Source organism: Malaya genurostris, chromosome 2, assembly GCF_030247185.1.
Source record: "Malaya genurostris strain Urasoe2022 chromosome 2, Malgen_1.1, whole genome shotgun sequence".
NCBI classification, from domain to species: Eukaryota; Metazoa; Arthropoda; class Insecta; order Diptera; family Culicidae; genus Malaya; species Malaya genurostris.
The window spans coordinates 288,749,252-288,763,428 of record NC_080571.1 but is presented as its reverse complement, the minus strand read 5'-3'; the positions used below and the strand labels follow the sequence as shown (position 1 = coordinate 288,763,428).

Sequence of the window (14,177 nt, the reverse complement as noted above, 5' to 3'; positions counted from 1 at the left end):
TCTTCAATGTAAAAACAACCAAAAACCCGACGCCGTAGCTGAGATACTGCAGAACAGTTACATATTAGGTGATATGAAGTCCCGTAATCGGATTCACAGAGATCACATGAAAATGATTCAGCAAGATGTATGGTAGCCATGTGATAATTAAGTTTACAGTGGCCAGTCAGAGCCCTCACCAGAACACCACAATGGCGCTTCGAGAAATGTAAAAGATTCTTCGAAACTCCAGGGCATGGATTTTCCAAGAATACTTTTGTTTGACGACAAGTCTCAGAACTTCGCCAGTAGTTTGCATGCTCAGACGAAGCCCAAGACAGAGTTTTTTGTTTTATCCAGCATTTGGAAATTTTATAGTGCTGGTTCATTACCTACAAGGTCGTTTTCTGCTCCCACTCTGGCCAGTTCATCCGCCCATTCATTTCCAATTATGTTGGAATGACCAGATACCCAGATTAGATTTACAGCATTGAAAATGCTAAGTTCTTCGATCTGAGTACGGCAATCGATTACAAGTTTTGAACGTGAGTCAGCCGAGCTAAGCACTTTAATTGCAGCCTGACTGTCGGAGCAAAAATCTATTATTTTACCAGATATGCCTTGCCGGAGGGTACACTATACTCCACACATGATTGCAAAGATCTCAGCCTGGAAAACGGTGCAGTATCTACCAAGTGAGTACGATTGCTCCAACCCCAATTTACGACAGTAAACACCCGCACCAGCTCGGCCCTCCATCAGTGAACCATCAGTGTAACAGACTACGTGCTCTTGCTGTAGTGATTCCATAAATCCAGACAGCCACTCCTGTCTAGATGGAAATTTTATTTGAAAAGTTCTATACGGGAAACTACACGTGAGTGTTAAATCGCTAAAGGCAAGAAAAACATCATCCCTTGCAACCAATTGGGACCACAGACGTGTATGACCTATTTTTGAGTTTATTGATTTATCCTTGCATAGACCGGTAGCTTGAAGTCTATAGGCACAAGCGAGTGCTTCTTGCTTTAGATGCACATGAAGTGGTCTTATATTGACATACCAATATTGGTTCATATCACGTGCAAAACATCTGTGATCCAATTAAACACAAAGATAATGACAGTACTAGCCTGTTTAACCCGTTTTACCCCAATTTATTTCATAAGTCGTATTTCTGGTTAAACTTTCTTTCGCATACCGAAAGCAGGCTTATTTCGGTTGATGAAAATCGATTGATATTACGAAGAAAGACCTGAAAATTGGATTACAAATGAATTCAATGTGGAGCAAAATCTCAAGACTCAGATAAAGGATAAATTGGGGTAAAACGGTATGACAAGATTCGTGCGATCATTGAATTCATTTGTAATCCTATTTTCAGGTCTTTTTTCGTAATATCAATCGATTTTCATCAACCGCAATCAGCCTGCTTTCGGTATGCGAGAGAAAGTTTAACCAGAAATACAACTTTTGATATAAATTGGGGGTAAAACGGGTTAAACAGGCTAGTACTGTCATTCCATTGTGTTTAATTGGATCACAGATGTTTTGCACGTATTATGAACCAATATTGATAGATCGCATTGGATCTGCTTTTGGATTGTAGATCATATTTCAATTGAATATCATAACTAGAAAATAAATGGGGTAAAACGGTGCAACGAGTTTGCTGCTGTCAATAAAACTATATGCAATCGATTTGTTAGACTTTTTTATATCGGAAACACTCTATTCATTCTCCTGCAAGTTCTTCGGTTTCATGTTATACAGTTAAGCTTGAATACAATGCAGTATAAAAAGGGAACTTGGGGTAAAATGAACATGATAGCGTTTCGTGCGGTCCTTCTAAATACATGGAATCGATTTTACTGACCATTTTACACCAAAAAAGTGCTTTGTGGTCAGCTGTATCATGCCTCCAAAAAAATCGTCGCGTTTTTGGTCCATTTTTCCCCACTGTGCATTGCTTCGCTTGAACGTTAATTTTTCCCATCAAGAAGCAGTATAAAATTAATACAAGAAATTGTTGTTGATCCAATGTTCCGAAAAAAAAACAAAAGTAGCGTCACGAACTATAGAATAGAATGTCATGAAATTTCAACAGCTGTCTTTTTGAAGGTTAGTATTAACTGAAAAAAGGGTAGCTGCAGTAAAACTAGCGCCATCTTTGCCTTAAGCCCGGGACTTTTCAGCCTATGTTATTTGAGATTTGGTTCGCACAAAGAGGTAACGTAAAACAAGTGTTCGTAAACGGAGGTGTGAGTGTACTGATACCTGGATTTCGGTTCCGGAAGTATCATAAATACGGATTCTGGTTTCAAGATAACAGAGTAACTAATAATTGAATCTTAAAAAAAAAACAGTGCAAAAAACTTAAAAATTCTTCTACGTTGGTTTCAAAACTGCATCGATTTATTAATTATATGTATTAGTCGATGGAATATCAAATAAAATTCCACTATGCCGGTTCCCTGTTTCCGGTTAAGGAAATACCTCTAACTGTGGTCAAAAACCGCAAAACGGAGCTGGTTCTGCAAAAGTAATCTTTAAATCAGGTTTCTATACCTTTTTAATTTACATGTACAGTTTTTAGCACGGAACATTTTTGGCAACGTAATTGTTCAACTATAACATAATATTAAGATATTTAGAAAATAGTACCTTTTACTATTAAATCGATTTCGAGCGTTTTTAACTAAAACCACTGGATGAATACAATTCCATTTTTACTTTAAAATGTTCAACAAAAAGTGTATTGTCACAGAAATTTAAATTTCATACTATAGATTTGTTTCTACCTTTACGAAACTTATTTGCTCAATAACATTTTTTTAGGGAGGAAATTTTAATATACTGTTAATTTTTCTAATACATAAAAGAAAATGTAAATGCTCAATAATTTCTAATGAAACTAAATGCACTTAACAATCATCAAAACAATCATTTCTTAAAACTTAAAAACCCCTGAATGTATGAAATTACTTTCTTGGACCTCTGTGCACCGTCAGAAGGATTCAAGATTTTATCAAAACTGGATCGGAACACTTTCACTTAAAGCCAATAAATGATATTTATTTCGAATACTCGGCATTGGTATTTTTTCATCATTGTATCGAAATTAATCAGTTTTAATCGTCCAGATATCAAATTACTCAAACTTTATCAACCATTTGATGAACTAGTAAGGAAATTTATTTTCTTCTTCTACGTGTCACTAATGGTAATAATACCGGGGAAAGTGATCCGATGTGATTGGGCTCACTTGTGCCGTTGACTCACTTCACTTACTCAAGTAGCCACTAGTGAGACCATGGGTGAGTGGACTGCCGCTGTCTGAATTTATTAGCAATCATGCATGACAAACAGAGAGAAAGAGAGCAGCTACAATCGAACGATGGAAAGCAAATGATATAATGTGTGATAATCATTTTCCTTTTCTAGTCAGTGATCTCCCAGTTCAACTAATTGTAGTCATTCATTTGAAAGCTAGTCACAGATATTAATTTGTCAAATTAAAACGTTTGAGTTGGTTGGTGTTCGGTCGGGTGAATTGGAAATCAGCGATTTCTCATTCCCTAATTTGAGATATGATTATGATCATCGTTTTTGGAGATTAAAACTTGATAAGAATGCAAATTTATGAACGTCTAGGCGGATATAATTACATTGTTGACATCGAAAAACACTACTTATATACTATTTTCGTAACTCGAAAGCTGTTTGAACGAACAAATCGCAATAAATACCTTCAACTATTTAAATTAACGGCAATCCAAAACAGTGGTACCTTGTCAAACCAAAACCGAATTGAGGTGTGTTTAATTTGTCTCATCTCGCTGGTCTCTGGGGAAAACTCATCGTAACTCTGCTTTGACGGGATCCCGATTGCATCAGTTTCGAGTGATTGTCTCATAATTGAAATCTACGTCTGTGGTGTAAAACAATGTAAATCGTTCAACTTTCCACGATCGAGATTCTCGAGCACCATCGAGTAATCACCCGTCAATGAGTTTGACCAGGCGCAAAAAAAAACAGTTATTGAAAAACCTGAAAGCTCCCATGATAAGAGGCTGCTAAAACTCCATTGCGTAAGTTAGTCTTGCTAAATTAATTACTGGTTTCGTAGACAATGCTTCAAGTGAAAAAATCGTCAATAACTTAGCGGCTTGACAGTTTGATGATGTTTCAAACGATTTGCAACCTTTTTTCAGTTGGAGATTATTAAATAAAACGAATTAGATTTGATCAGGGAGGAGTCGTTGCAGTGATGATGATAGCTTTCACCATTGTTTAGATCACAGTCATTTAATTTTTCAAAACGATTAATGTCTTAATCATTGTATCTCTTTCGGCAGATCACCTACCTGGTGGCGTTCTCCTGCGAAGTTTCTTGGATACTGGAAGCGAAAGGTGACCTACCGGTTCCGTCCTTTCTGCTGTGCGTGGAGTTTTTCATTCTCTTCATCTCGTCGGCCGTGCTAATCCATGGACTATCAACCGTGAGTTTGGGAATTATCATTGACTGTAGCAATTATGCAATTACGTGATTTTGTTTTGTTTTATTTTTCTACAGGGAGTATCATGGGGACTGCTTTGCTGGTCGATCATCATCGGGATGCTGTCGGTGCCGGAACTGGCGCTCGTGATGTACATGACCATACAATATTGGGTAGGTGGATTTCGGTGAAATTGTTTTTTTTTCGAAATTTTACTAATTGTTAATATCACATATTTTAGGGTCTGCAGTCAACACATGGACTAACGGAATTAATTGGTTATTTAGTTCGTTTAATAGTCAACTGTCTGGCGCTGCTCTGTGTTATTCCGACGGCTCTGAGGTAAGATAGAATAAACTGTGAGATATATTGTTTAAGATGAATCGAGTTTCTTTTTTCCATTGTTATATAAATATATTAACTTTAAGTAAACTAATAAATAGAAGTATGAAGTCAAAAAATGAAAACTAAAAGCTTACCAACAGTGGTTTAGTTTTGAACATCTACAGTTCAACCAATTTTAAACAGGTTTTTGATTGCATTACTCTTACTGCTAGGTAACATTTCTACGCATCGATTCGAGTAGATATATCTATATATTTTAGACAATCGGAGGAAAAAATTTCAATTAATATTGAGCAATGTACGAATTTGCCTATTTTCCAAGCTGTTATCATAATTTCCTCTTACAGAGACGACAGTCTCATATCCATAAGTTCAAGGTAGTCATTCGAATTCTGCTCTTCAATATTCTCATTCAAGAATCAGTATCGAACCGACTTGCAATCTGTTCAGTTCGAGAACGCCGTAGTCAAGTTTTTTTTTCCGATTTATTAATTTTAGTTTTGACGTAAAGCCGCCATGACTACGTTCAGTTTTTGCAATGACTGAGCGGAAATATATATTGGAGAAGCCAAGTGAAAGAAAAACTAACAGAAAAGATGAATTTTTTGGAAAAAGATACGCTCAGAGACAGGACTCGAACCTGCGTTCTTATGCATTCCGTGCATACGCGCTACCATTTTGCCACTCTGATCTTGCTTTAGCCACACTAAAACTCACAGACATAGTAGCAACGTACATCGAACATGGTCTACATCCTGGCCGTCACCCGACCAAAACCTTATATCCAAACATCTTCTCTGTCCATCAAACACTAGTCCTCTCGCTTTAGTGTGGCTAAAGCAAGATCAGAGTGGCGAAATGGTAGCGCGTATGCACGGAATGCATAAGAACGCAGGTTCGAGTCCTGTCTCTGAGCGTATCTTTTTCCAAAAAATTCATCTTTTCTGTTAGTTTTTCTTTCACTTGGCTTCTCCAATATATATTTCCGCTCAGTCATTGCAAAAACTGAAGTTTTTTTTTATTTTTTTAAAATAACTATTTATTGGAATATGAGTTAAAATTAAATTATTAAGATTTAAATTGGGTGTACAGCCACAAGTGGTGACTTTTCAGCCCTATTATATATATGATTTGGTTATTACCATGAGGACATTATTTGCTTCGCAAATTTTGAAATTTTTGTGTAGGGAAAATTCTAAACCTACTTGTATTGTGTAATGGGGAAAAGGAACTTATATACTAACTTACTAACTAATACAGAGAGCGAATCGATTCAATTGAAGATTGCATCGATTTTTGTCGGAATTCGCTTATAATATTATGTGACATTACATCTAATGGTTCTATATTTGTGAGTCTGTGTAACTCATTTGTACTAAACCAGGGAGGACGCTTCAAAATCATTTTCAGAATTTTATTCTGAATCCTTTGAAGCGTTTTCTTCCTGGTGGAACAACAACTTGACCAAATTGGTACCGCATAAAGCATGGCTGGTCTGAAAATTTGTTTATAAATTAACAATTTGTTTTTTAGACAGAGCTTAGAATTTCTGTTTATAAGAGGATATAAACATTTAATATATTTATTACACTTTGCCTGGATTCCTTCAATGTGATCCTTGAAAGTGAGTTTTTTGTCATACGTTAAACCTAAGTATTTAGCTTGATCAGACCATGTCAATTCCAAGCCATTCAATTTTAGAATGTGATTATTGTTTGGTTTGAGAAATAAAGCTCTTGGCTTATGAGGAAAGATAATTAATAGCGTTTTTGCTGCATTTGGTTTAATTTTCCATTTTGGCAGATAATCACTGAAAATATTTAAACTTCTTTGTAGGCGACTGCAGATCACTCTTAGATTTCTACCTGTGGCTAACAGACTTGTGTCGTCACAGAATAGCGATTTCTGACAACCAACGGGTAGATTTGGAAGATCAGAAGTGAAAATATTATACAAGATTGGAGCTACGCTCGAACCCTGCGGAACACCGGCTCGTACGGGTAGAAATTCAGATTTACAATTCTGATAGCTAACCTGAAGAGTACGATCAGTTAAATAATTTTGAATCATTTTGATCAAATAAATAGGAAACTGGAAATCAGACATTTTTGCTATTAAACACTATCGAATGCTTTTTCTATGTCTAGAAAAGCAACTCCAGTGGATAACCCAGAAGATTTATTTGCTTTTATCACGTTCGTTACTCTGACAAGTTGATGAGTAGTTGAATGTTCATGACGAAATCCAAACTGTTCTGGTAAAAAAATTGAATTCTCATTTATATGAGACATCATTCTCGACAAGATAATTTTTTCATAAAGTTTACTGATAGAAGAAAGTAAGCTAATTGGTCGATAACTTGATGTTTCTGCTGGATTTTTATCAGGTTTGAGGATAGGAATTACTTTGGCGTTTTTTCATCTTTTTGGGAAGTAAGCTAATGTAAAACACTTGTTGAAAATTTTAACCAGGAGTCAAGGCAACATCGGGAAGATTTTTAATAAGAATATTAAAAATTCCATCATTACCAGGAGCCTTCATGTTTTTGAGTTTCCCTATAATTGATTTAATTTCGTCAAAATTCGTCTCAATAATGTCATCGTGTGATAACACTTGGGTTGAAATATGCTCATATTTCAGTGAGACTTCATTTTCAATAGGACTCACAACGTTCAAATTAAAATTGTGGACACTCTCAAACTGCTGAGCAAGTTTTTGAGCTTTTTCGCCATTTGTAAGAAGTATTTGATTTCCTTCCTTGAGAGCAGGAATTGGTTTCTGAGGTTTCTTAAGAACCTTAGAAAGTTTCCAGAAAGGTTTAGAATATGGCTTAATTTGTTCAACTTCTTTAGCGAAATTTTCATTTCGCAAAAGAGTAAATCTATGTTTAATTTCTTTTTGTAAATCCTTAACTATGTTTTTTATAGCAGGATCACGAGAATTGAAGATTGTCATCGATGATAGGAGAATTTAATTTAGTTTGGGCTTTGGGAATTGAAAGATTTCTAGCTTCGATAATGTAATGATTCTAATTATCAATTGCTGTGTAGATGTCTGCAGAATTTTCTAAAATAGTTTCATGATCCACATGATTTTCAATGTGAGATCTGTAATCCAATATGATAGTTGAATATAGAACTAATTGGATTAATTATATCTTCGTTGGAAAGTCTGAATGTTACAGGAAGATGATCTGAGTCAAAGTCAGCATGTGTAATCTTTTCACTACAAATGTGACTTTGATCCGTTAGAACCAGATCAATTGTAGCCGGGTTTTTCACGGAAGAGAAACAAGTCGGATTACTGGGATGAAGAACTATGAAGTAACCAGCTGAGAGTTGATTATGAAGTATTTTACCATTACTGTTATTTTGCCTACAATTCCACTGGACATGCTTAGCATTTAAGTCCCCTATCACGAAAAATTTCGGTCGATATTTTGTGAGTTTTTGCAAATCGCCTTTAGAGAAATTTAATTGTGCGCCGGTGCATTGGAATGGCAAATATGCTCCAGCGATGAAATAAATTCCATGAATGGTTTCAACTTCGATTCCCAAGCTTTCAATAACTTTAGTATTGAAAGAAGGTAAAATTCGATGTTTAATTTGCCGTTGGACAAAAATAATGTGAATTACTTTTCAATTTGATATTTGGTTTAAGAAAAGTTTCTGTCACAATGGCAATATGAATTTTGTGAACTTTGAGAAAACTAGAAAATTCATCTTCACTCGATTTTAAAGATCGAGCATTCCAATTTAAAATATTCAAATAATTATTTACCATCACTGTTAAATTTTAAATTCATTATAATATTATTTGCAAATTGTCATCCGATTTGAAATGCTTCAAAAAGAGATGAAGTCAAATTCATTTGGATGATCATTTGGAAAAGTTGATCTTGTAGGTAGATCATTTTATTTTCAGTTATATCGCCTAAATCAACTTCATTTGAAGAAGCGAATGGCATTGAAGGAATATTTGTAGGTAGACTGCCATTAGAAGAAGATGATATGGCCGATCTACCTATTAATAATTGTTTTCGTTAGAAGATGAGCTGCACGGCGGTCCTGTGTTTTGATTATTTACATTAGAAGAATTAAGTGGTAGATTTCTACCTGTTATACTAGCATAACTGACATTAGAAGAAGATGATGACGAGGTCGATCTACCTGTCAATAAATTGTTTTCGTTAGAAGACGAATTGGAAGGCGTACCTGTTTTTTGTTTTAAATTCGAAGAAATAAGTGCCTTAGAAGAATTAGGCGTGGCATTTGTAACAGTTTTTTGATTTTAAGGTATGTTCTGTAAATTTAAGGTCGTTGATTTGATTTGTTGTCTAAGCGAACGAGCGTTTAAAATGTTTTCCCTGACAGGACATTTCAAATAATTGGATTTATGATTTCCATCGCAATTTGTACATGAAAATTTATCAGTGGTTTCATTCATTGGACAAACGTCTTTTGAATGCGATTTACCACAATTCAAACACCGTATATCCATATGACAATTTTTGGTTCCATGACCGAAGCCTTGGCAACGACGACATTGCGTTAAGTTTGCAATACGACTATGCCGTTTATAATGTTCCCAATGAATTGAAACGTACTTTTTCTAAAGTTTTCAAATTGTTTACATCACTTCGATTGAAGTGTATTAAGTAAAGTTCATGGGAAATTCCAGAGCGTGGTTAAGAAGTACCATTCGCTATTTTTTTCATAAGTATTACTTGGGAAGGGGCAAAACCAAGCAATTCTTTTAGCTCATTTTTAATTTCATCAATACTTTGATCATTTGATAAGCCTTTCAAGACAGCCTTGAAGAGTCTGTCTGATTTAATATCATATGAATAAAATTTATGAAGTTTCTCGGACAAATATCGGATAAGACGTTCGTAATCTTCCAATTCATCAACCAAGACTCGACATTCTTCTCTTCGTCCGATTTGAAATGCAACTTTTACTTCCGGGAGAAAAGTAGAAAGCTCAGTACGGAATGCTTAGAAGTCGGAAATCATCACCGTCACTGGTGGCATAGATTGTTGTTTCTTCCCAGAACGACAAGCGTCCATTTTGGGAATTTTTGAAGAATTTTCTTCTATGTCGCTACAATCGGATTCAGGAAGAATCTCGTAAATATTGTTAGACGGCATAGGATCAACGGAAGGGAAATTCGTCCGTTGTCTTTTATTTTTACATTCAGATTCTATAAGATCGTGAATGTTATTAGAAAAATGTTGAATAACGGATTGTGATTTATTCCGTATTGAATTATTTTTAGCCTTAGGCTTGTTGCCTTTCCGATTGGAAGCAGGCATTTTTGAAATGGATGAAATTTTAAGTTAAATTAACTAGGCTAAATTAGTCTTCGATTAGACTCCTAGTTTGGAAAAGTATTAATAAAGACTGATTTGTTCGAAGAATAGTTCCTTGAATAGCTAGCTCTAAAAAAGGCTGATTAATTTCTTAGTCACTTTAATATCACTCTTTGAATAGCCTTGAGAAAGGCTGACTAATTTTTTTTTTCATAAATACGTTTATTTCTTAAGGCAATTTACATAAGTTTTTCTTCGCCGTATCATCACTTTTACATAGAATTCTTAACCTAATATAATACTAATATAGTCTCAGCGATTTGAGTTTAATAAAACATATTCCTCTTATTTTTTAAATGTCATATTAGCTATTTCGTTATTTATTATTAAATCTACTTAAGAACATTATTTGAACCAAGCGATTAACTACTATGAATTAAAAGATAAGCTTAAATTTTTATACATTTTGTTGTAGATTTCGTAACCTATTTTGAGTTTGTTTGTATCAGTACATCATTTTTATTAAAATTTTGCTATTAGATGAACTAATGGACGCAGTAGGAGTCAGAACTAACCCTCAAAAGGGTCAATTATTAAATTGAAACTTCAATTGTCTTTATGAAATGATAAAGAAGTTTCATGTAAGAAATGTCACGTAAGGCTGACTAATTGTTAGTCTTTAAAAAGACTGTTAGTGATTCAGGTAGCCTTGAAAAAGACTGAAACCTTGAATCAATTAAACTGTAGGTAGCCTGATAAAATTTCCAGGAGCCAAGAGCTATACGCATGCGGTGCGAACGACTGTTCAACACCGACAAATTTTCACTGGCTGAAAACAACAGTATTCGGCCATGTTCGCTATGCAAATTCTGCAAAAGAAATGGTTTTGTGAAGTCTTCCAAAAGTTCATCGAAATCGCTCTCAGACAAAGGATCCTTCGGATACCGACAGATCTTCGGGCTTTTTGACAGTCAGCTTCGAAATCAGATTAGTTTGAAACTGATAAAGTAATAGAAATGAAACATACATGACACGACTGAACTTTTGATTCTTGTTAATTTATTATGAACAGAAGGTTTCCTCAAATGTATGAATCGAAAGGATCATTATATATCATGCGTAGTAATATTTAGGAATATCTCCAAATCTTGTCTGTTTGATTCCAGTGTCTGTGACTAGTACATATGTGTGGGAAAATAGATGACTACTGAATACCTCTGGGAACAGAAAACAGATTTACAGGCTCGAACAAAAATTTTCAAAATCCTGTTTAAATTTCAAATTTGCTATTCGACTATACACCAAGATCGCGTTCCACTACGTTCCGGAACGATAACAAAATCTTCCTATCTGGTATATAAATATTTCAACTACACTAAAACCTCAATTTACGCGAAGATTATATACGCGTTTTAATTGAAATAAAATGAAATTTGAAAAACCTTGTTTTACGCGAGAAATTTGAAATAACGCGATGTTTCATTTAATTTACGCACCACCTGCTCTGCGCGTAAATTGAGGTTCCAGTGTACAATAATTTTAACACTTATCACAAAATTTTCCTAAGTGTTAAAGATAACTTTTTGTTCCATGTCGCATAAATCACACGAGAATTCGATCGGAATAAAACAAAAACAGATTTATCATTTTAACCAACAGCAAAACAAAAATCTAGCGTGCGGTGAATGTTGCACCCAAAATTGTGTCTCATGTGAAAGCGGTATCCAAATCTGCAAGTGCAAATTTTACATACAATCCATATGTGAGCCTGTATATCTATTTTCTGTGCTCTGGGACACTATCCTTAGCATTTCATAATGTCTTTTTAGTAACTGCCTCAGTTTCGAATGACCAATCGACATCTTGTTAGGCAGCACGACGAATGAATAATTTGAGAGTAGTTTTCCTACAGCAATTTATTTTTTAGCAATTGACACTGCTTATTTCAACAAATAATTATGAAGTGCAATTACGTAAAGTGATAGTGATTACCAACGACAATTAAAATTTGGGAATAAACACTTCGCAATAATTTTGCTCCTATAGCCAATTATCGACTTTTAGGGCCGTATACTTTGCCTCGGCTTTACCCTTTTTGTCCCTTTCGACCTTATGGTTATTCGACTATTTGTTACATTCGATCTTTCGTTATATTCGACGTTTTGTTGATTTTCGTATTTGTCCATTTGACGTATTCAGCCTTTTGTTTTATCGAACTTCATCGATATCATCGACGTTTTGTCATTCGATTTTTTGTTATTCGACATTTTAGTTTATATTCGTTTTTAGCAATTCTCATAATAGAACTTCCACTTTTACTTTTAGATGGCGTCAGGAGAAAAAGGTCCTGGCACAGCTGGAATCGCTCGCATCACGACTGCAGTTGACCACACCGACGCCGGCCACTCCGTTCAATGCCACCAACGGAATGAACTCGCTGAGAGCCAGCAAACGGAGCCAATCGAGCAGGCGGCCTTCGACCGGGTTCGACAATCCTGGTTATGTCCCTCACGAAACCAATTCGGCCGATATCGTTCAACAGTACACGGCGTATAACAACCTGTACGGATCGCAGAGTGAATTCAATGCTAGTATTTTTGGCTTGAATCCTTCCCAGTACATCGGACCGCCACCACCGGAGTTGGGTACGGAATGCAAAAAGACACAATCGCTACTGGATCTACGGTTCATATTCCCGCCCAAGTTTCTCACAAGCAACGAGAAGAAAAATGCCAAAGAAAAGGGAACTGACGAGACGGACAGCGTGTTGAATAACAATCTTAAGAACAAGATCAACAACAAACTGAATGACAGTTCCAATAAAATAATCAAAGACACAAGCAGTGTGATCGATATCAACACTGAACCGACGGGTGCGAACAACGATCCCATCTACTATACGATCGAGTCAACGAAAAACAACAAAATACTCGGTAGAAATTGCGTATCCTTGGAAAACCTAGGCAATATCACCCTGTCCGAGTCGCCACTGCCATACAAAAAGAACGATTTTGCTCAGTACCGATACGGAAATAATCTTCTCAAGAACTACGTGCAGAATCCGTGGAATGTGATTGCGTATAATCCGGCCTACAGTGCATATCCACCGGCGTACTTCCAATATCACATGCATCCCTACCAGATCTATCAGATGCATCACAACAACTTCCCACCGCCGGGAACCCAGCCGGCCGGTGGAGGTTACTTCACCGCAGCGCATCATCCTATTAACCACCACCACCACCAGCATCATCATCACCATCCGGGTGAACCCCGGGCAGCCTACAATGGAATGCATCACGCAACCATTGGCTACGGTTACAGCAATGTATATCTCAACAGTGCTAAAAACAGCCGACAATCGCTGGGGAATGAGTCGGACGACTTCCGTAAGTACCGTGACGTGGCACTGTAGGAAGTGATTGCCATCGCGTCTGTTATTTGTGCGTGGCCGGCCGGGTTGAAATGTGCATAGATTCAAAATTGAGGTGCTGGAAGGTAACGATGATGATGATGATCCTCAGTATGTTTTGCATAGGAAGTATTTATTTACCGAAGTTACAATAGTACAATAAGCTAGTTAGTAGGAATTTAGTAAAGCTAGACTAAGTGAGCTGATGTACAGATGGAATACTCAGATAACTGCAAGAAGCTGTTGCTCGTGTAGGCTTTGCTAACACGAAACGCTCTACGAAATGTTACGATCCACAACGAAGTAGGATACCAACTGTTAAAATATAGTCACAGTTACCTTTAACAAACCTAAGAACTGCTGAAATAAAGTCAACTATATCAAGGTATAGAAATTTAAAATCGGTTTCATTTACTTGAGAAACTCACCAGGTTAAATTCTAAGCAAACTTAACTTATTGTTAATGGCTAAGTGGAGAAAACTATTGAATTCTGACATCCTGAAAAAAATCTGTTTCTGCAATCTGCATTCCATTCTCATTTACTAAATTACCTCTTCGTTCAGTAAGTAAGTTTTTTTTTCAAAAATGTTTCAAGACTTACAAAATTGAATGAAAAATAGTATTAAAATG

At 35.9% G+C, this 14,177-nt stretch overlaps 1 protein-coding gene across 4 annotated transcripts in view; it reads left to right on the top strand.

The window, feature by feature from the left end:
- The window catches only part of LOC131430482 (uncharacterized), a 105,456-nt gene extending 91,530 nt beyond the window's left edge, over nucleotides 1-13,926 (top strand). For all 4 annotated transcript variants that reach the window (XM_058595502.1, XM_058595501.1, XM_058595500.1 and 1 more), the window contains 4 exons: nucleotides 4,338-4,481; nucleotides 4,556-4,651; nucleotides 4,720-4,820; nucleotides 12,460-13,926. In XM_058595502.1, the coding sequence (XP_058451485.1) occupies nucleotides 4,338-4,481; nucleotides 4,556-4,651; nucleotides 4,720-4,820; nucleotides 12,460-13,549 (1,431 nt within the window). In that variant the 3' untranslated portion in view covers nucleotides 13,550-13,926. The remainder of the gene's footprint in view (nucleotides 1-4,337; nucleotides 4,482-4,555; nucleotides 4,652-4,719; nucleotides 4,821-12,459) is intronic.
- The last annotated feature ends 251 nt before the right edge of the window (nucleotides 13,927-14,177 follow it).